Source organism: Diospyros lotus, chromosome 2 (assembly GCF_014633365.1).
Source record: "Diospyros lotus cultivar Yz01 chromosome 2, ASM1463336v1, whole genome shotgun sequence".
In the NCBI taxonomy this organism is placed as follows: domain Eukaryota; kingdom Viridiplantae; phylum Streptophyta; class Magnoliopsida; order Ericales; family Ebenaceae; genus Diospyros; species Diospyros lotus.
In genome coordinates this window covers 10,430,699-10,454,932 of record NC_068339.1, presented here as the reverse complement: position 1 = coordinate 10,454,932, position 24,234 = coordinate 10,430,699, and the positions used below count along the sequence as shown (strand labels likewise).

General features: G+C 37.8%; 1 protein-coding gene across 1 annotated transcript; it reads right to left on the bottom strand.

Moving 5' to 3' along the window:
• Positions 1-3,231: 3,231 nt before the first annotated feature.
• Positions 3,232-23,747, bottom strand: LOC127795329 (uncharacterized). The gene is made up of 8 exons (XM_052326935.1): positions 23,538-23,747; positions 23,068-23,382; positions 22,357-22,450; positions 5,958-6,076; positions 5,758-5,868; positions 5,410-5,505; positions 5,251-5,308; positions 3,232-3,733 (listed from the first exon to the last, which is right to left on the bottom strand). The coding sequence occupies exons 1-7, from the start codon at positions 23,730-23,732 to the stop codon at positions 5,252-5,254; spliced, it is 987 nt and encodes a 328-aa protein (XP_052182895.1). The 5' UTR covers positions 23,733-23,747; the 3' UTR covers positions 3,232-3,733; position 5,251.
• Positions 23,748-24,234: the final 487 nt, after the last annotated feature.

Sequence of the window (24,234 nt, the reverse complement as noted above, 5' to 3'; positions counted from 1 at the left end):
TTCTACCCCCATTTCTCAACCTCCAAACAGCGTTGGGACTTGATGATTCCTCCACGGAACAACAAGAAAGGGTGGGTGGGTGCGTCTTTCTATTATGGTTTGAGATTTTGTAATAAATGAGACTAATTTTTTATTTATAAATTATTATTATAACTATTATATTATTTTATAGGGATCGACGATAAATTATTATTTTTTCACACACCGATTGAGATTGATGAAAACGTAGCTAGACTGCACCTTCCATTCCCTTAGAAAGTTGCATATGAGTTTAATTAAGGGTAAAATTCACTAAGCCCCATTTATAATTTGAGACGTTTTATTTTTTTATTGAGAACTTGCTTTATTGTTATGTTATGGTTAAAAAATTAGATTTATACGTTCCAAAAAAAAAAAAAGAAAATACTCAAAATGTCCCAATTAATCTTAAAGTAATTGTCGTAATTTTATTATTATTATTATAAATTAATTAAAAATAAAAATACTAAGCTTATCTTTTATTGGAGAAAGGTGATCCTAATTGATAATTTGAGAAAAAAAAAAGTAAAAATATGAAAATGATGTAATTTGTTTTTGTTTATTTTTTCATATAAAATTTCTTAGAGATTGTTTGGTCAACTTTTTGCTTTCAATTTTATTATTTTGAAAAAATAAAATAAAAAATAACATTATTTGATTGTTTGTTTTCGCTTTAAAAAGTTTTGAAAAGATTTAAAAAAATAATGAAAACAATAGACGAGTACTTTTAAATAATATTACAATTATTTAAAACACAATTTATCATTGTGAGGTGGTTAAAATAAAAATTAATTTACTTCTATAGTTTAAAAATAAATTGGATTTCACTCAGGTTATGGGTTAATTGATTTTCGAGAGATAAATTAAAATTTTGTATAAGTTTGGAATCTAATTAGGGTGAGTGGTTATATATATATATATATTTAATTTTTTCCTCTCAAATCACTAGTTAACGTCACTGAATACTTCTACTTAAAAAGGTGATTTTAGTATTTAATAATTAATGATGGAATGAAACTGATAGAATTGTTACTGCACGCATTAAAAGGTGGTTGTTTGTAGTTTGTTGACTTTTATGGGCAATTGATTAATTAAAGCATGTCAAAAGAAGTAGAGTAGAGAGACATAGTGAATGGAGTATTAAATGAATGTTGGAACTGAACCCATGTAGAAGAACTATTTTAGAATAATAATAAAGATGGGGGAGGTAAGGTGTTAGGCCACCATGTCCATGCCATCCCATGCCTCTTTGGTGCAAAGACACACATGACGAGACAATCAAGTCGTTGCAGAATGTAGCCTGTTAATTTGTTACGCGGGCTAATTTTTATTTTATAAATAGGATAATAATGATAAAAAGAGTCGATGTAGACAGTTATTGAGTTTAGGTAAGGTATTTTGAAAACCCTTCTCTACCCAACCGAAACTAACCAGTAATTAAATTCCATTTTAATGCAAACATAATGGCATACACATTTCAGACACAAATCAATCAAAAAAAACCTAAAGAATAACATATCCTAATTGAACAAAACATTATGTCCTAAATCGACAAGAAGAAACAGTGGTAGATTAAAAGACATATTTTGGGAAAATGGTTTATTGTAAGTAGCAACATGCTTGTCTAAATGAAATGCAAGTACCTATCTTCCTATTATATATATATATATATATATAATAAGAAAGAGATTATCATGAGACTTTCATCATTTGATGATTTAAGACGACTCATCTCAACAGCCTTAATTATTTTTTATTCGCTCCTATTTATATATATGTATATATTCTTATTATCAAATTAAAAATAAAACAATTACCGTTAGGTTAGCATTTGAAAAATATCATTTTTTTTTTTAAATTAAAAAGTTGGTTCTTTTAACTTATGCATTTTACCCTTCAGTTATATTGCAATGACAGAGAAAAATAATAATGCATTATGCCCCAATGCCCATAGATAGCGTGGTTGGTTCTTTCTTCCATCACCTTTCTAAAACACAAAATAACATAAATTTAAGAAAAAGACAAGACCGGATATATCAAATAAAAAACAAAGAAAAGAAAAACAAAAGAGACAAGACAAGATTGGTATTTCATTTACAAAACTTTCCACATACCCTCTTACATAAGTTTGCTAAAAAACAAAAAATTATCATATTGAAATACGGCTTGAACAAAATTTCCTGTATCACTGTATTTTATAATATTTAATCTAATTAGCAAATCCTTTAAATTAAGTTTTAAGTCAATCAGAGAAAAACTCACTGCTCTGACCAAACAACACAAGTTCTTTTTCTTCTTTCTTCCTTTCGTTTCTCCCTCGTTCTATTTCATTGGGTCAGTTGGCTGGAAGGAGTAAGAAGAAAAGAAAGAACACCCCCCCCCCCCCCCCCCCCCCCCCCCAAAAAAAAAGAAAAAGAAGTCCCACAAATTTCAATTTTACGAGGCTGTTTTTATCTATCTTCTCGTCTCGCCTGAATGTCTTGTTAAGAGACAGAGAAGTCTAATAAAGAACAACGGTAGAGGCAAAGGAATCCATTTCTCCGTCTTTATCTTGTGCAGTGATGGCGCCCTTTTCACCGAGAATATCTCCCTGCCAACTTATCCAATAATAATAAGCACAGGGGGTAAATATAAACAGAGACCTACAAACACTTAACATTATAAAAAGCATTTCGGAGTTTGCTTGAGCTTACTAACTAAGCATCATTCTCTGTATATTCGAAAATCTAAATGGATGCTTGCCTTCTCTCAGACATGCAGACATAGGATATGCTATTCACATTCCATCAAATTAAGAATATTATTTCCATGCTTTATCGCACTATCAAATAGAACGAGAGGTGAGACGGGGGGGAATATACCATGTTACATAACACAAGAGTATCCGCAACCAAATTTTTTGTCCTCGACGAGTACTTGCATACTTTGAAGGACGGAAAAAGCCTGATCCAACCTCGATGCAATAAACATAGCAGAAACATACTTCGGGTTATGATTTCCTAGACCTAATTGTGTTCTCTACCTAAAAATCTGCTTGCTTCACGCATCTAACGGAATAGCTAATCACAGATCCCATCCAGTTGGTAGGATCAACCAACCACTGAGTCCTGATGTTCTACCGGAAGCCAACAAGACTATTTCGTAGCACTCACATAGTATATCTAACTTCCATGATGAAGAAAGATAAATCAAAAGAAGAGCCATCCATACCAGTATACAAATAAGCAAATAATAATACGAACTATAAGAAAATGTACCCACAGAGCTGGAAATTCAAGTTAAGTATAGACTAGTAATTCCTATGGGAACAGTTATCAACCGGGGGGAGAGAAAAGAACTGTGAAATCGTGATACCTAAGAATTATGAGAAAGAAATTTATAAAAGAAAAGAAAAGACACACATATTACATTTGAATATTAAAATATCATCATTTATAACATATATAACACAACTAAACTAATTGAGTTGACTTCACCAATAAACCTCTATTCTTTTTTGGGTTTCGGGGTGGCAGCAGGGGACTCTTGGCAGCAATCCTGTTATGTATGACTCGAGTAACAACAAAGTCAACTCGAAAACGATGGAGAATCCATGCATGTTCAAAATTCATCATTCTTGCTTGGGTAATGGTGACTCAGACAGAAGTTCCAAATGTTACCGGGTTCCCAGTTCCCAGAGAAAATAGCTTTTTCACTCTCTCCCTCGTGGCACATCCTGCAAAACCAGGCAACCTGTGTCAACGCCCATAACCCTCCCTACTTCGTTTTTCTCTTTAGTTCCTAGTGTTAAAATTATCCAAACACAATAAGAGAGCTTAAAAAATACACAAATCTCCTCAATTTTCTGAAATGCAAACAACTGTTACCCTTCCAGCTATACTACCACACAACTCCAAAGAAAAGAGAGAAACACTTGGTATCTTTCTCAAAGGGTTGCAGCCATTACTAAATAAGACAAGCTTAAAAAGGGTTCAGATATCACCTAGTCTTTCTTTATTGCATAGCTTGTTGAACAACTGATGCTCAAATAGGCTAGTATAGCGTAGCAAACAAGAGTGAACTAGCAAAATTACAAGGTACTAAAGCTGTATATCACTGGCAATTGGTACTCTACTGATCCTGCAAGCATTTCCTAAAGAACCAGAAGTACAACAGCAATCAAACAGACATGAGAAGATGTTGTCACACCCTTAGGGTTGAACTAGGGTGTGAAAGGGGATTTGGAAATTAAGAGAGAAATTTGGGAAAGAAATCAGATGAGAGGGAGAGAAACAGCAGATAAGGGAGAAGATAACCGAGAGAGAGAGAGAGAGAGAGAGAGAGAGAGAGAAATATTAGGAGAGAACAGTAGCAAGAAGAAGAGAAGATCACAGAGAAGAATTAGAGAGAATTCAGAACATTCATCAATTCCATTCCTCCTGCTGTGGCTTAATATATAAGCTCACAACTGTAACTATAAGACAAGACATTGTAACTGCCCAAGCTACAAGACAAAAGAGGAAAATATCCTAACAACCTCTAGCTACAAGAGAAATAACCCTAACAGAAATAGAAATTAAAAAACAAATTATACAAAACCAAAATTACAAATAATACCCTTGGAATGTGACAGATGTGCACAGCACCGCTAATGTGGATTAATTCAGTCAATAACTAATGAGATATGAGATGATTTGGGACCAGAAACATATAAAACCACCACAAGTTCTGCCTGTCACCTGTCCAAGGGATGAGGACAGAGTCGGCCATCTCTAGACAGCTAAGCCAAGCTCAGATGAACAGAACAAAAAGTTTAGTGCTGGTTGTCAACCATCCAGGAGGATGATGGCTTATAGAAGAACCAAACTGTTGATTGCTAAGCATAATGGAACTGCAGGGGCAGAAATTTTATGCAACAAAATTGGCTGAGAATTGAGATCATCTGGACTTAATAGGTAATGCACTGGAACAGCAGAAATCAATGATTGCCAATCCTGACTATCACGCACCCAAGATGCTGATACATTGATAGACTCATGATTGCAAAGCAGGATAACCAGAAAAAAATATTCTACATAATTTGAGGTATCTGAAATTTATGAGAAAGAAATGTTTGTACATGTTAAATGACCAAAAAATGATAATATTTAGCAGAAATAAACCTGTGAACAGTGATCAATCCAAATAAAGAAGACACAATGAACCTGGCACAGAGGCAATTCCTCATGGCTTGTCCTTTTGGAGTCTCCTTACCTTAATCTACATGTTCTGATGTTTGCAGATGTTGCTCCTCAATTAAAGTTTGTACTCTCTGCAACAAACACCAGAGAAGCATCCGATGATGAGAGAGCCATCACAATCTCTATGCATTGCAGTAGGAGAAAAAGTAAAAATATTGCAATAAGGCACTACCTTCACAGAATTGCCAACCTCCTCTAGTTTTTGTAATAGTATCTGTTCCCCTGAATGCAGAAAAGAATCATACCGCAGAGATCTTGATGGAGATACCTGGAGATAACCAAACAGAGACAAACAATAATGGCATGACAGCAATTTTCTAGATAGAGGACTCCAAAGAAAGAAATTTATTATCTTAAGCAACATGGCATCACTTAGAGGCAAAATTGTATTTTAGAAAATAGATAATCTCCTTTCAAGGGGTAGGCTTTAAGAGTACAATTTATACTTATGATGGTATAGGATTGCTAGAACTTCAAAACAAATGAAAATATCCAACACTAATAGCAACATTTGGCATACCCAAGCAGCTGATGAATGGCTGCCTATCCTCAAACTTGGAACATCTTCAATTGTGGAAACTTGCCTAGAGAAAGCTTCATTTCTCATATTTACGAGCTGTGTTAAAACAGCCTGACATAGAGAACATGATTCAATAATGTTTCACATCTTTCAAATGGGAACACCAACATCAAATGCAATTTATTAAAAAAAAAGACTACCTTCCTGAAAGCTTGAGGATTCACAACACCTTGGATTTGAACATCATCACTTGGGGGCCGTCGTACACCAACACTTTCAATCCTGATTGAGTATGCACCAAAATGGGACTGCATATATCCTGAGAAAAGCATGGACTTCGAATATATTGTCAAGACTGTTATGGAGACAAGGCCCAGTATTGATGAAAAGCAAAAGTAAAAAAAAATGACAATTATAATAGATTAAAAAAGTTATGACTGTTGGGGATAGGGAATTGCAAAGGTTACATCATCAGATCAGACTTTCCAGAAAAAAGTTTGTGATGTTTTGAGAGAAAAATGTTGTGTCTATTATTCACAATGAGGTACATATATATATATACCAATAAGGTACAACTAGGTTAAGCACAACGTACAACTTTAACTCTAATATTCTAACACTCCTCCCTCAAACAGGCATATATATATCATATGTGCCAAGCTTGGTATAAATGTAGGCAAGTTGTGGACCCCATAACGCCTTGGTAAGAAGATCAACCAGCTGGTCATTAAAGCCAACAAATGACATACTAATCTCTCCAGAAATCAATTTATGTCTCACAAAGTGATAGTCTATCTCTATGTGTTTGGTCCGTTCATGAAAAATTGGATTAGAGGCAATATGAAGAGCTGCCTGATTATCACAAATAAGATGCATAGGTCCTGAATCTCTAAATTTCAACTCTATAAGAAGTTGCTTGAGCCAAATCAACTCACATGTGGCTAAAGCCATAACCCGATATTCTGCTTCTGCGCTAGATCTAGCCACAACATTTTGCTTCTTACTCTTCCAAGATACCAAATTTCCTCCAATCAGGATACAATAACTTGAGGTAGAGCGCCTATTTGTGGGACAACTAGCCCAATTTGCATCAATATATCCAATAACCTGCTTGTGTCCTTTGTTCTCAAACAAGAAGCTTTTACCAAAAGCACTTTTAATGTATCTCAAGATACGTACTAAAGCGTGCCAATGACTATCACATGGGGAGTCCAAGAATTAACTTACCACACTAACAACAAAAGAGATGTCTGGTCATGTGATGGTGAGATAATTAAGTTTCCCAACCAGTCTCCTATATTGCAAAGGATCCTCTAATGGCTCTCCCTGTCCTGGTACAAGCTTAACATTAGGATCTATAGAAATATCAAGCATACCAATCTCTTCCAAAATATCTAAAGCATACTTCCTTTGAGAAATGCACACACCATGGACAGATTGAGCTACCGCAATGCTAAGGAAATACTTCAACCTGCCCAAATCCTTGGTCTGAAAATAAGAATGCAAATGAATCTTCAACTGCCCAATACCAATGTCATCATTTCTTCTAATAATAATGTCATCTACGTACATCACCAATAATATGACTCCACCAGGAAAATGATGATAGAAAACAGAATGATCAGCTTCACTTCTACTCATATCAAAAGACTAGATGACTGAACTAAAACAACCAAACCAGCACCAAGGAGATTGCTTCAAGCCATATAAGGACTTCTTCAGGCGACATACCAGTCGGGACTCCCCCTAAGCAACAAAATCAGGAGATTGCTCCATATACACTTCCTCTTAAAGGTCACTGTGAAGAAAAGCATTTTTAACATCCAACTAATAAAGAGACCATTGTTGAATAGCGACTATAGCAAGAAAAGCACGAACAAAAGCAATTTTAGCTACAGGAGAGAATGTATCAACAAAATCCAGGCCAAAAATTTGAGTATAGCCCTTAACAATCAACCGAGCCTTCAAACAATCAATAGAAACATTTGAACCAACCTTAACAGTAAACACCCATCGACAACTAACAGTAGATTTCCTTAGAGGGAGAGGAACTAGATCCCATGTCTCATTAGCCAACAAGGCAGACATCTCCTCATCCATAGCATGTCTCCACCCAATGTGAGAAAGAGCTTCAACATCTATCATAGGAATAGAAACAGACGAAAGAGCAGAGACAAAGGCAGAATAAATAGATAACAAATAGTGATAGCTCACAAAAGTATAAATGGGATGAGGATTGCGAGTGAAATGTGTATCACGACAAACAGGAGCTTAGGCAGAGTCGAAGGGAGACGAAATAATGGCACCAACTGAAGGGAGGCATGGGTTTAGAGCAATACCATCATCAGCAATAGGAGCGGGAGCGGTAGGCACGGATGAAGGCTTAGAATGACATTGATAAGTTTGGAGAGGAACAGGAGGAACAGAAACAGGTATTGGGACTAGAGGAGGAAAAGAAGGGACATGAAGAACCTCATGAATGGAGGAAGAAGACCTATCAGATGAAGAAGAGAAAAAAGGTGTAGAATTTGAAGAAATAGCTAGGGTAAAATCAATATTTCACCCGTGAATAATACATCAGCTTTAGGGAAAAATTTATACAACAAAAGTCCTAAAAAATCTCCTACAATCTCTCCTACTTTACAACAGTATATAATATACATTTAAACTACAGATATACATGAGAAATATCTAAAAACATTCATAGATTTTAGCTAGCATTATCTTCCAGAACTCCTCCTTAATCTAGGAGTTTAATTCGTGCCATGTATGCCACGTTTCACGTCTCGGATTCTTCCAACACTGCCCCTCAAGCTGGTGAATACATGTCAATCATTCCCAGCTTGCTTCTAATCACTTCAAAACCCTACTTTTGCATTGCTTTGGTCAAGATGTCTGCTTCTTGATCTTTGATGGGAACATAAGTCAAGTTTATGTCTCCATTTTCCAACTCCCCCTTGCAAAATGCCTGTCAATTCGAACATGTTTCATCCAGTCATGTTGGACTGGATTATTTACTATACTTATAGCTGATTTACTATTGCTATAAAGTACTTTAGGTCCAATTATAGGAATAGATAAGTCTTCCATGAACCTTTCCACCCAAATTACCTCACAAATGCACTGTGCAATGGCTCTATACTCGGCCTCAGCACTACTACGAGAGATGACTTCTTGTTTCTTGCTTCTCCATGTGAGCAAATTCCCCCAAAGCTTAGTGCAATACCCTAATGTAGACTTGTTATCCTCAATGGATCCAGCCCATTCTGCATATGCAAATCTTCTTATTCCTTTATCCTTGCTTTTCTCGAATAGCATTCCCTTCCTGGGAGTCCCCTTTAAATACCTCAAGATATGGTAGGCAGCTTCTAGGTGTATCGGTTGGGGAATACATGAATTGGCTAATTATACTCACTGCATATGTAATATTTGGACATGTATGTGAAAGATAAATCAATTTCCCCACCAAACATTGATACAAACCAATCTCCACTAGTTGTTCCTCATCGTCCTCTTTTCTATTTTTCCAATTGGATTCTAACGGAGTGCTTACAAGCTTACACCCAAGCTTTCCTATCTCTTTTAGCAGATCGAGATATGAAAATACCCTCACTGCTTCTTGCTACTTCAATCCCCAAGAAATATCTCATCTCTCCCAAGTCTTTTACCTCAAATGCTACTTTCAGTTGCTGCTTCAATCTTTCTATCTCTTGATTATTGTCTCCGGTGATGATTATATTATCTACATAGACTATTAGGATTGTTTTCTTACCCTTGCTATCAACTTTTGTGAAGAGAGTATGACTCGCTTGCCCTTGTTTGTATCCTAGGTGGTTTAGTGTGTCACTAAACCTCTTGAACCATGCCTTATGTCACGAAGGCAGTCTATTAGGAGTTCTTTTTAAAATTTTGCTAGTGGTGATCTTCATTTATATGTTTACCGTTATTGTTGTAACTGTTAGTGTGCTAGAGGACTAGTAGAATGTGTTAGAATTAGAGTTTGTTATGCGATTATGGGTGAGGGCCCACCTGTCAAGAGAATATCCTCCTCCAATGGCCTTACAAATATGCCTCTCGTGCGCTTGGGAAAGGCATGCATGAAAATCAAGAAGATTATGTTTCTCTTACCTAACCATTCTCTCTCTTGCACTCTCGCTCTCTCTCTCTCTGTTCGTCTCTCTTCTCTAATTTCTAATCATTTTTCTTTACTGTCGACTCCATTCTCAAGTGGAGGACTGAATCTCCCTACCAATCCCATCGGATTAGTAGGAGGGTTGAGGCAATCACAACAGGGTTGTGACACCCTAGGAGATTGCTTTAAACCATATAAGGATTTTTTTTCAATCTACATACCTTTCCTCTTGTATCTTTTCTTTCAAAACCAGGGGGAATTCTCATGTAAACTTCCTTTTCCAACTCACTATTCAAGAAGACATTTTTTATGTCTAGTTGATGGAGTCTCCATTCCAACTTGACTGCCAATGACAATAATACACGGATAGAGTTAAGTTTGGGCACCAGTGCAAATGTTTCCTCATAGTCAAGACCTTGCATTTGGGTAAAACCTTGAGTTACAAGCCTTGTTTTGTATCTATCCACTTTCCCATTTGAGTTGTACGTTATGGTGAACAACCACTTGCTGCCAACTGTGTGTTTTCCATATGGAATATCCATTATTTCCCAAGTACCATTCTTTTCCAGGGCTAGCATTTCTTCCATAACTGCTTTCCTCCATTTTTCCTCCTGCAGTGCACTGTAGATATCTTTAGGAATTGCCTTATCATCAATATTTTCTGTGAATGCCTTGAATTTAGGAGACAACTTTGTATATCCCAAAAATTCTGAAATAGGATACTTAGGACACTTGGTGCATGATCTGACTCCTTTCCTCCAAGCAATGGGAACATCTAGATCATATTCCAGCTCATGCTCCTGTTGTACTTCATCTCTATTCTCCTTGTTAGTAATATCAGCCTCCATTTCAACCTCTTTTTCCTTAGCCTTTTTTAGACTTACCCTCGGTTCAGATGACATGGGTTGCTGCTGATGTTGAGGGTCACAAGGCCTTCTTGAATACACCAATAAGGGTGGTTCAGCTTGAATTTGATCGCTCTTCTGGGCTCGGTCTCTCTTATGTTCTCCCCCTTGATCAAATTTAGGCACATGATTAGGATTAGCAGTATGAAGAGAAAGAGAAGGAGTTGTATCCAAAAACAGAGAATTCCAATGGGTGGTTGTTTTTGGAACATGGGTTGGTTAAGAGTGAGGCTGAAAGAAAAGCTAGTTTTCAAGAAAAGAAACATCATAGGAAACAACAAATTTGTGGGTACTGGGATTGTAGCATTTGTATCCTTGTTGTGTTGGAGAGTAGCCCACAAAAATGCATTTGATGGCCTTAGGATCGAGTTTGGATGGATTTTGGTGAACAAAAACAATACATCCAAACACACGAGGAGTGAGAGAGTTTAGAACTCTAGCATGATAAGGAAAAACATCAAGGAGGATAGCCAAAGGGGTCCTAAACTTTGGGATTTTGGAAGGTAGGCGATTGATAAGATAGACAGAGGTCAAAACGGCTTCCCCCCAATATGAATTTGGAACGGAAGTAGTAAACATCATTGCTCTAGCTATTTCAAGCAGATGACGATTCTTCCTTTCAGCAATTCCATTTTGTTGAGAGTTATAAAGATATGAGCTTTGGTGAATGATACCATGCTTAATTAAGTATGTGTTGAATTCATTAGAAAAGTATTCCCTGCCATTATCAGTTCTCAAAACATGAATTGAGGATTGAAACACATTCTGCACCATATGATGAAACATTTTGAATATAGAAAAGGCTTTAGATTTTTCTTTCATAAAAAAAACCCAACAAACCCTTGTATGGTCATCAATAAAGTTAAACCATCGTGTATTGTTGAGGGTTGTGATTCGAGAAGGCCCCCAAATATCACTATGAACTAAGTGAAAAGGTGTGGAGGAAATATAAACATGATTAGGATGAGGTATCCTGGTCTGTTTTGCAAGAATACACTGTTCACAAGAATAATTGTGAATTTTATTGCTTGATAAAGAAGGATACAAGAGTTTAAGATATTCAAAATTTGGGTGTCCTAACTGCTTATGCCATAACATAATGTCTGAATTTGAAACAAGAGCTAAAGAATATAAAAATCGAGTCCTAGAATCAGTAGAATGATCATGCCTTGGTATTTGATAAACCCTATTTTCATCTCAACACTGCCAATTATCTTCCCCAAGGATAGATCTTGAAAAACACAAAAAAATTTGGACAATATCACATTGCAGCCCCTACAATTGTAAATCTGCTTACTGATATTAAATTACACTGCAAGTTCGAGACATAAAGGATTGATTTAAGTATTAATCCTCCTACCACAGTTGTTCCTTTTCCCTTTGCAAAGGATATTTTACCATCAACCATAGAGACAATTATAGGTTTATCACATGATTCAAAATTGGACAATAAATTTAAAGAACCTATCATGTGATCTGAGGCACCAGTGTCTACAATCCAACTATAGGTAGGTATTCTTTGAGATATAAGAGAATAGACAATATTACCTTTTGTGGCCAAAGAAACCGCGGGAGTAGGATTTTCGGCATTCTTTGACTTAGTCAACTTTGTTTGGCTAAGAAGTTGCAATACCTCCAGTTGAGTTGCTGTGATGGTAAAAGGTGTTGGATTCCCTTTCTCGACTTCCACCATATAGACTGATTGGCCTCCAGCTTGTCCTCCTCTTCTTTGATTCTTAGGTTTCTAGTTAGCTAGTTTTCCATGGATTTTCCAGCATATCTCTCGTGTGTGATAGGGTCAGTTACAATTGTCACACCATTGTTTTTCTCTTGCAATCTCTCCTTTAGAAGATAAAGGAGTCTTTCCCTTAAAAGTATTAAAGGCTGATGCTGGGGAATAGACTTCATTAGAAGAGTGTCCCGACTCCAAGAACATGATTTTCTTCCCTCCTAACTTCAGCAAATACTTCCCTAATGGTTGGAAAAGGTTTCATCCCTAGCAACCGACCCCTAACTTCATCTAACTCAAAGTTTAATCCATGAAGGAAATCAAACACACTCTCCTTCTGCATCATCTTACCATATTTTTTACCATCTGTTGTGCACTCACATTTAATCTCATAGAAGATATCCATCTCTTGCCACAAAGTTGTTAGAATATTAAAATATTCAGTGACCGAGTTTGTACCTTGTTTTGTGTTTCGAATGAGAGATCGAACTTGAAAACATTGAGCAGTGTTTTCTAAGTTAGAGTATATTTCTTGAACAACTTGCCATATCTCACAAGCCATTTTATAGAAGAGATATGTTCTACCGATTTTAGGCTCTATTGAATTAACTAACCAAGCCATAACAATGGCATTCTCGGCCTCCCATACACTTGAAGTAGCAAATTCTGAACTTGGCCTTGATGTATCTCCAGTTAGGTAGCCTTCCTTGCCTTTGCCTCTAACAACCAACAAGACTGATCGAAACCATTCTCGAAAATTAGTTCCATTCAGTTTGTGTTGTGTAATTTGGAGTGAAGGACTGTCTAAGGCTGTTGAGAGAGGTGGAACCAAAGGAAAAGTCATCACCGGAGGAGGATTAGAGGTGGTCACCTTACTGTTGGAGTCGTCTGCCATCTTAGAGTATTAATCCGACTTCTAGAGATGGATTAATGGAAAAAAAAAAAATCAATCGCCACAGGAGATGGCTCTGATACCATGAAGAAATAGTTAGGGTAAAATCAATCTTTCACTCGTGAATAATACGTCAACTTTAGGGAGAAATTTATACAGCAAAAGTCCTAAAAATCTCCTACAATCTCTCCTAACATATCTCCTAAAATCTCTCATACTTTACAGTAGTAGATAGTATACATTTAAACTACAAATATACATGAGAAATATCTAAAAACATTCCTAGATTTTAGCTAGCATTATCTTCCAGAACTCCTCCTTAATCTAGGAGTTTAATCTGTGCCATGTATGCCACGTTTCACGTCTCGGATTCTTCCAACAAACTCAAAGAATGTGACATCAAAAGAGAGAAAATGCCTACCAAGTTTAGAGGAGTAGCACTTGTATCCCTTTTGATGGCTAGAGTAGCCTAGGAAGTTAGGAACACACACTTGATCGAGCGAGGAGACAATTTATCATGACCAAGGGAAAGAAGATGGACAAAACAAGTTGATCCAAAGACATGAGGAGGAATAGGATAGATGGGATCACAAGGAAAGAGTAAAGTATGTGGAATGGCCCAATTCAGAACAATGGATGGCATCATGTAGATTAGATAACTAGAAGTGAGAAGAGCGACATCCCAAAATACAACAGACACATGCATGTGAAGGAGAAGTGTCCGAGCAGTCTCAATGAGATGATGGTTTTTATGTTCAGCCACCCCATTTTGTTGCGGAGTACAAAGACAAAAGAATTGATGGACAATACCTCGAGATGAGAGAAAAGCCTGAAACACGTGAGAACAATATTCTTTGGCATTATCAATGTGAAGGACCCGAATGGTACGACCAAATTGAGTAGAGATTTCATTACAAAAGGAAGTAAATAAAGATTGCAATTCAGAACAATCTTTCATTAAGCAAAGCCAAAAACAATGAGAATGATCATCAATAAATGTAACAAAATAGGAAAAACCTCGTTTAGACTTGATTTTACTAAGACCCCAAGTGTTTGAATGGACAAGATCAAAAGGAGCATCATCTTGTTTATTAAGACAACTAGCATAAGAAGAACGAACATGTTTTCCTAGCTAACAAGACTCACATTCTAGAACAGTCGACAAAGGAATCATCTGTCGAAGAGTAGATAAGTGAGGATGATCAAGCCGAGAATGAATTTGAAGAAGAGATGTTTTTGTAGTACCACAAGTAGACGTCGTAGATGACGACAGGGCAAGATGGTAAAGTCCCTTAATCTCATGTCTTGTGCTAATGGTTCATCCCATACCCTGATCCTACACAAGAACAGATTTATAATCAAAGATAACACAACAATTCAAAGAACGAGTGAGACAACGAACAGAAATGAGACTATATGGGCAACTAGGGACATGTAAAACAGAATTAAGAGAAATAGACGGAAGTGGATCAGCCCTACCAATACCAGTGGGAAGGGTTTTAAACCCATTAGCTACAGTGATGAGAGAAAGAGACGTAGAGGAATCAAAATGAGAGAATAAGGATTTATTACCAGAAATATTCTCTAAAGCTGTTGAATCAAGAATCCAATGACTAAGCTGAGAATGAGTAAGACAAATATGATTAGTACCATTGGGTGACTGCGTAGAAGAAGTAGATTCCTAGGCGATAGAAGCCATGGGAGATGAGGCTTGCTGAGTTGCCCGAAGCTGACGATATTCAGCCAACTCCTTAGCAAAGATCATATATGTAGAGGTTGATCGCTCAGTGTGAGAACTATCAGGTACCACGGACTGTGTGTCTGTATCATCAAGAATTGCAACATTGGCCTTGGGAGGGCGACCATGGAGTGCATAACATGTATCCTTGTATGACCAAGGCAATGATAGTAATTACAATAAGGGCGCCTACCATTGCAACCACGCCCAACACCTCGACCACGACCACCTCTAGGTCCAAACTCAAAGGAAGATCTAGGAATCTGAGAGGCAAGTATAGATCGCTCTCTAATTGAAGCCTTAGAAAATGCTTGTGTACTTCAAAGAATCCGAGCAAACACCTCTTCCATGGTAGGAATAGTGGGACTACTCAAGATCTAAGTGCGAACACCCTCCATATCAGACCCAAGACCTGCCAGGGTGAGCACCATAAACAACCTATCCCTCTGCTGCTTCTGTTCATTGAGATTGGCTGTAATCGGGAGCATAGCGTTAAAATCAATCACAACAGACTAGATACAACCCAAATAAGTAGGCACATATGAGTCCCCTTTTTTAATACTAAACAAATTACTAATGATAGTGTATAAATGTACAATATTATTAGTATATAACTGCTAAGCATGAGACCAAATATCGAAACAGTTCTCATAGGAATTAAATCAACATCTATAGACTACCGTAACAACATAACTGTTAAGTTTTGGAAAAAATAACCTTACTGTCTCACTTTTTTATTCACAAGAAAAGCTTGATTTATACAAGCTTCTTTGCAAGATTAGGAAACAACTAACTTTAGGAAAGAATTCTAGGATCTATACAATTTAGGATACAACCAAGATAGGAAACATAAACTAATCTGAAAGATACAATTTTACTTTTAGGAAACAATATATACAGTCAATCAATCTAGGAAACATATATAATCAATCACCAATTAATCAATCACCAATCAATGATTGAATCATTCATCTATATTAGCTGCCATCTTTCCCAATACAGAAACAATACTCTTGTTGTTGTTTCCTGTTACCTAGGGAAACCCTAGCTGCTAACACTTCCCTCTCAAGATTGGGCATGTATATCTTGCATCCCAATCTTGCTTATCATCCTATTAAACATTGGTGCAGACAGGCCCTTAGTTAGCATGTCTGCTAATTGATCTTGTGATGAGATGTATGGTGTGCATATTAGTTCACTACCCAATTTCTCCATGATAAAGCATCTATCTACTTCAATGTGCTTTGTCTTGTCATGTTGAATAGGATTATGAGCGATATTGATTGCCAATTTGTTGTCATAGTAGAGCTTCATAGGCGTAGTCCACTCATTCTTGAGATCATTTAGAAGAATTTTTAGCCACAATAATTCACACGTACCTAGAGCCATGGAACGAAATTTTGCCTCAACACTTAACCTAGCCATCACATTTTGTTTTTTGCTTCGCCATGTTACCAAATTGCCTCCCAACATAGTACAATACCCGGAAGTAGATCTTTTATCTACAACAGAGCCTGCATAGTTTGCATCTGTGTAGGCCTCAAAGGGTCATAGCTTCTCCCTTTTTGAACAAAATGCCTCTTCCAGGTGCTCCTTTTAGATAGTAGAGTATTCGATACACAACTTTAAGATAGACTTCCCCTGGGTTATGCATGAATTAACTAACCACCCCCACAATATAGGCTATATCTGGCCGAGTATGGGCCACATATATCAACTTTCCAACTAGCCTTTGGTAAACTCCCTTATCAACCTTATCTCCTCTTAGAGCTTCTCCCAACTTATGATTTTGGTCAATGGGTGTGTCACTTGCTTTGCAGCCTAGCAATCTAGTCTCCTTTAAAAGGTCTACCACATATTTTTGCTGAGATATGAATATGCCCTCTTTAGAATGAGCCACCTCTATTCCCAAGAAATATTTTAATCTCCCCAAATATTTGATTTCAAACTTCTTTAATTGAGCCATCCCTTCTTTGTCGTTGCCGGTAACAACAATATCATCCACATACACAATTAACACAGTTACTCCTCTTGTGGCCGAATGTTAAATAAAAAGAGTATGGTCTCCTTGACTTTGTCTATACCCCAGGCCAAGCATAACACTCGTGAATCTCCCAAACCAAGCCCGTGGGGACTGTTTCAGTCCATACAGGGCTTTTTTTAGTTTGCATACAACCGGCCCTTGTGTGGCTATTTCATAACCTAGTGGTATTTCCATATATACCTCATTCTCTAGGTTACCATGTAAAAATGTATTTTTCACGTCAAACTGATGCAATGGCCAACCTAGATTAGTAGCTAATGAAAGAAGGACTCTAATCGTATTTAGTTTAGCCACCAGTGCAAAAGTGTCTAAATAGTCTACCCCATACATTTGTGTATATCCCTTGACAACTAATCTTGCTTTGTATCGATCTAGAGATCCATCAGACCTATATTTCACAATACAAACCCATTTATAACCCACTGGATGTTTTCCTTTAGGCAATTTTACCACTTCTCCGGTCTGATTTTTTTCCAAGGCTGCCATCTTAGCTTCCATGGCATCCTTCCAATTCTTATTCCCTATAGCTTCAGAGAAACTTTTTGGAATAGGGATGATATGTAGGCTGGTAAGAAAGGCTTTATGGGTAGGAGACAGCTTTGAAAAAGGAAAGAAATAGGTGTAACGGATGTTTGGTACAAGTTCTTTTCCCTCTTCTTAGAGCAATGGACCAATCAAGGTCATAGGTATCTGGCTGGACAATAGCTTCAATAGGTTTTGTAGAGCTCATATGAGTCATATCAAGAGAATTGGTTGCGGGAATACCTGGTGATGACTCTAAAATGGCAGGATTGTCAATGCTATTCCTGCTTGTAGAGACCATAGGACATATAGGACTTGTAGGGGATGCAAAGGCTTGCATAGGACTAGATTTAGTTTTCTTCCTCCTTGAGTATACCTACATAGGCTGAGGAACAGAAGGTGAAGCTTTCTCAGGTGTCATGTTTACCGAGTCCTTCCATTTAGGATATGGGTTCAAGGATAGCAGATTAGGGTTCGGAAGAAAGGAGGAATCCCTATTAATCAAGGTCTGATTTTGTTCTAAAATAGTTGATGATCTAAAGTACGACTCATTTTTAGCAAATGTGACATCAACAGATACAAAATATTTCTTTGAAGGAGGATGATAGCATCGATAGCCTTTTTGTGTAAATGAATATCCAATAAATACACATTTTAAGGCACGAAGATCTAGTTTCCCTCTATTGGTTGTTAGAATATGAACATAGGTCGTGCACCTGAATATCTTGGTATGACAATTACTAGTCACATGGAAGTTAGAAAAATGACTCATCAATAGTTGAATATGACTTTGAGATTCTAGGGTTTTAGATGGCAATCTATTGATAAGAGTGGTGGCAGTTAGGGCTGCTTCTCCCCAATAGTGTTGAGGGACATTATGGTAAAAAAGAAGTGCTCGAATAATAGCTAGAAGATGACCATTTTTCCTCTCGGCCACCCCATTTTGTTGAAGGGTGTAAGGACAAGAAAACTCATGAATAATACATTTTTGTTGAAAGAAAGCGGATAGAGTGTGATTGAAGAAATTTCTAGCATTATCAGATCTAAACCGCTTTACATTTACCCCAAACTGAGTCTTAACCATGTTGTAAAAATTAGGAAAAACATGGCTTACTTCTGACTTGGCTTTCAACAAATATAACCACACCACCCTAGTATAATCATCAACAAAGAAAACAAACCATCTTGCCCTAGAAATATTGGGAACACTTGATGGACCCCAAATGTCACTATGGATTAAAGAGAAGGGGAAATCAGTCCTTTTATTAGAAAGAGGGAAAGAAACCCTTTTATGTTTGGCAAGTTCACAATAAGCACAATGAAAGTGACTAAAATCTAAACCTTTAGCTAAATTAGGAAACATTAATTTGAGAGTAAAAAATGAGGGATGACCCATTTATAATGTTGTAACCACATCTTATCCTCGTTGGACTGAGCTAGGCATGACATAAGAGGAAGAGACCCCTTCTTGTCCAGTCCTACTAATTCCTCGAGGTAATAAAGCCCCTCTTTAGCCCTAGCAAGCCCAATCATTCTCTTATTGCCATGTTCCTGTATCTCACAAACATTGGAATAAAAAGATACACTGCAATTAGCATCCTCAATAATAAGTTTTTGAATAGATATAAGATTAGCAAATAATTTGGGGACATAAAGGACATACTTGAGGGTTAGGTGGTCATTGAGAAGAATATCTCCTTGACCAGCAACAGTAATGAGTGAGCCATCTGCCATTGTAATTTTTCTAGAGTTAGGACAAGGATTATGGAAGTAAACAATTGTGGATGGGATGTCATGTGGTCTGAAGCACCCGAGTCTAGGATCCAACAATGTTGGTGTAAAGTTTTTGAAGCATGTAGGGAAAAAAGTGGAGGAAGAAATACCTGTGAGAGCAAGAGAGCTACATTTCTTTGCCTTTTCATCTAGAAATCCCAAAAAAAAAAATTATTCTTTCAGCTATAGAGTTTACAACATATTTGCATACTCTATGATGGTCTTCGAGCCTTATTTGGTTGCTGCCACCCTTGCCCGTATTTCATAGATTTGGGCTGCATCTTTAACCTTGGAATAGGTCAAGTTTATGGCCTCCCAAATATCCTTGGTTGTGGTCAAAAACATGACAGTGTCATTGATCTCTTGAACCATGGAATTCCAGAGCCAAGACATCACCAAGGAATCTTCCTCGTCCCACAATGCGAATGCTGGATCACCTTCTTTTGGGCCCGTTCCTAACAAGTGGCTAAGCTTTCCCTTCCCTTTAAGAAAGGTCCGGATCAGCTGTGACCACTTTAGGTAATTTTTCCTGTTCAAACAATAGGCTGCCTGGAGACTCTGCGATTCTCCTCCCAAGGCCCCATTTTGAGTTCCAACAATTGGAACTTCTGAGGTATGGCAGGAATTGGTTGTATTGGATGTAGGTTCTTGGACGAAAGACATCTCTTGACCAAGGTTTGGATGACAAACGAAAGGTGGGAAGACCGATAAGGATAGGCTTCGTAGATCCCAGAGAATTGTAGAACAGAAACAATCCCTAGGGCTCTGATACCATGTTAAGTTTTGGAAAAAATAACCTTACTGTCTCACTTTTTTATTCACAAGAAAAGCTTGATTTATACAACCTTCTTTACAAGATTAGGAAACAACTAACTTTAAGAAAGAATCCTAGGATCTATACAATTTAGGATACAACCAAGATAGGAAACATAAACTAATCTAGAAAATACAATTTTACTTTTAAGAAACAATATATACAGACAATCAATCTAGGAAACATATATAATCAATCATCAATTAATTAATCACCAATCAATGATTGAATCATTCATCCATATCAGCTGCCATTTTTCCCAATATAGAAACAATACTCTTGTTGTTGTTTCCTGTTACCTAAGGAAACCCTAGCTACCGACAGTAACCAACTGTGCATCTATGCGATCCCAGACAGTCTTATCTGCTTTAGCAATGTCAAAAAGCCTCACAGTCAAATGGTCACTAACACCATACCCACGAAACCATATTCAAACAAATGATGACCAAGACATATAGTTCTTACCATTCAACTTGTCAGTGGTAATGGCGGTAATACTAGATAAAGGCTTTACATGGATAGGTACAGTCACCAATGAAGAGGAACTAACTTCTCCAGGTTTTGAAGAGGCCATAGCGGAAAAACCCAAGCTCAACTAGATAGACAGATCAAAAGCTACTGCAAACCAAATCTGACCCCAGATCTAAAACCGAAGAGTTACTGCACACTAGATTTGAGATTATGAAACCCATATCTGAGTCAGTCAGGAAAAAGATAACTGGATCTAAGGAATTGACAATCGAATATGAGGAATTGATGGTCGAATCTAAAGATCGATGGTCGGATTTGAGGTCTGACAACTGGATCTGAGCGACGACGATGGTGGCGGCTCACGGATCTGGACGACGACAGTGGCAAATCGATGGCTATGGAGGCGAGATCTCAAGAGATCCAACAGCCGTAGGTGGCAGATCTGAAGATCGCGGGCTGGAAGTGATGGCGACAAGAGGCGACGACGACAGGAGGGCCTCGAACGGCAATGTCGCAAGGCAATTGTGGAGGTGATAAGACATCAAGGAAGGACCGGGATGAGGCAGCAAGCAATGGCCCATATATGGGTGAGAGCAGTCAGATCTGGGTGAGCTAGGCGTCAAAGAAGGCGGCTGATGTAGGAGGCTTCGAAACGGAAGGACACACAATAACTAAGAGGAATGGTGGTGTTGTACAGCGAATGTGCCAGGAAGGGGAACGACCGCGTGAGGATCGGCAAAGTGACGAATCATAGCCACACGAGTGAAATCTGAGAAATGATCGCGAGAGATAACAATGGCGACGGCAGAACAACAACAACGTGAGATTTCTCCCAGATCTGAGAAGCAGCCATGATCGACAATGGAGATAGTGACTAGGGAAGGGAGATACAACAACGACCGTGATGGTGAGGAGGAGAGGTCGTTGATCGACGATGATGGAGAGCCCAACGACAACTGCGATGGCGAGGACTGACTGACGGTGGCGGGGAGGAGATTTGACCATCAGCGGTGGCTTCTGGCAGTGTGGTTGACAGCGGTAACGTCCAGTGACAGCAACAGTGGCTAGGTCTAGAGAGTTTGTGGCTCCAATACCATGTGATGCTTTTAGAGACAAATGTTGTCTATTATTCACAATGAGGTACATATATATATATACCAATAAGGTACAACTAGGTTAAGCACAAGGTACAACTCTATCTCTACTATATATATATTATATATTTACAACACTATATATAATATATGTATAACACTAATTCTAACAAAGTTGAACAATCCTTCAAAGACGTTCCATGTGCATTTAGGAGGCCATAGGTTCCTTTTTAAACACAACACCATTCTATTAACTAATACAAGTACACATTCTGCAGACATGATCTCAATGAAGGATTAACTAACCCAAGAAAGTGGCTACTGGCTAGAGATCCATCTATGTCAGCAAATTTTGGGTTAGGTTCTTAATGCAACGGAGTAAACAAGATCGAATTAACCTGGTACTATTCACTTACAACAATTTGTGGCTTCATTATACACCTAATCATTCAAATAGTGCCAAAAAAATGTGGCTACAGGATTACCTTGTTCAATCACAACATCAGCGACTGAAGCCAATAGAACATGTTTCTCTTTCTTCAAAACCCCAAAATAGGGAAATGAAACTGGTCTCACAACCTGAGCTACAAAAAAGAGGATATTAACCAACGGATCAATGTCTCAATTGATTAGCCTTTAGAAAAATTAAAAAACTGTACCTCCAATGCATTAATAACAGCACATTTTTAAAATTTACCTCCATTGACAAATAAAAGACCAAGCACATACATCAAAACGTTTTGCAAATAAAATATAAAAAAAAAAAGCATTTGCATGTGTCAACCAAACAAGAACTACTGCAGTCACTATATTGATCTCAATTAACTCAACCTAGGGTAGATCAAGTTATTAGTTTTGGCATGTTAGTACTCAAAACATGACTCTTTTGTTTGCTGGTTTTCTAACAGTCGATTCACAGTAGAAAGTGCAATAAGGAAACCAAGAACCACTTAAACCACTAATAATCCAGCACAAAAGGGTGGGTTAACCACCATTTCTGCAAGTCCAACAACAAAGCTCATTGAGGTCCCTGGTGCCTACGAATTACTTGGAAATTACCATTCAGGGCATGTAATTCAACAAACTAAGCAAAAATTTCCCGAATAAAATCTGTATGCATAAACCCTTAAGAACAAAAAAGAAAAAGGAGGGTGGGGGGCGAAATCAGCAAGCACGACAAAGATGGATTAATTTACTTTATATACAATGGCATTCGGAGTGAGATAGAGTTTCCTTGATCTAATGTCTTTCCGCAATATATATCTCCGAACGGGTAGATAAACCAGCATGAACAAACCAATCCCCCAAGCCAAAATCAAGAGCAGAGAGTAAAGCACCCATTGCGCCGTCTGATACTTGACGAAATTCTCTTCCGCATCCTGAAAAGATGCCTCGAAAAGAACAGCGTCCTCGTCCTCAGACCGTTCGTCGAAATCGAGGTGCGAACCGTCCCCCAACAGCAAACCCCTCTCCAAACAGTCGATTTCTACATTATCATCCTTCGATTCCATCTAAAGCAAGAATTCATGATCCATCAAACTCAAACTTCTAAAAGGTTAAACAAATCGATCCAAATACTTTGATACAAAACCCCAACCCCAACATATATAAAACCCTTGCAAACCATTCAAGTATATCTATTATAAGTAGATACATAGTAGCTTACTGATCGAACGATGAATATGCTGATCGAAGATGTCTGTGGAAAGCGATCGTCGTTCCAGTAGAAAGAGAACTGGAACTGGAAGGCTTTCGAGAAGGGGGTGCCGGGGGAGAGAGAGAGAGAGAGCGCGTGCGTGCGTGCGTGTGTGTGTCGAAACGCCGTCGTCCGGCAGTGCCTGAGTAAATTTTTATGCGGCATTATTTTAATTAATCCTGGGGGAAGAAGGTCGTCCGTTGGATTAAATCATGAGGTGGGAATGGTGGGGCTCAGGTCGAAGGTGCTAAAGAAGAATATGGAGCGCGAAGCAGAGTAATATTTCTTTGAAGAGCGTGGGAATTTGAATGGCTGAAGGCAGGTAGGCGGCGATGTTATCTTAAGGACTACGAAATTATATGATATTCACTTTACTGTAATTACGAATGTGACATGAAAATGAAAGGGAGTTTTTGGGGTGTTTCAGTTTTAGAGAGCGCTTTTGAAAAATTCTATCCTACTCGATCGATATTCTGTATTTTGTATGATATAAAAATTGTATTATATAACGTTTTTTATTACATTATATATGTCGACGTTCAATTTCGGTCGACCGTGATTCGTTTTGGGCCGCGGTGAGTCAATCCAAAAATACCGAGAAGGAAGAAAAATCCCCCCCCAAAATTTCAAGCGTATACACCAGAATCTTTTACGTGGTTCGGCCATA

What these genes read in the sequence shown, in the direction of transcription:
- LOC127795329 (XM_052326935.1), bottom strand. Translation starts at nt 23,732, where the DNA reads ATGCCGCATAAAAATTTACTCAGGCACTGCCGGACGACGGCGTTTCGA. An exon ending in GCATATTCATCGTTCGATCA is followed by an intron (nt 23,383 to 23,537) that starts GTAAGCTACTAT and finishes TTCTTGCTTTAG; the next exon opens with ATGGAATCGAAGGATGATAA. An exon ending in GCCATTCATCAGCTGCTTGG is followed by an intron (nt 5,506 to 5,757) that starts GTATGCCAAATG and finishes GGTTATCTCCAG; the next exon opens with GTATCTCCATCAAGATCTCT.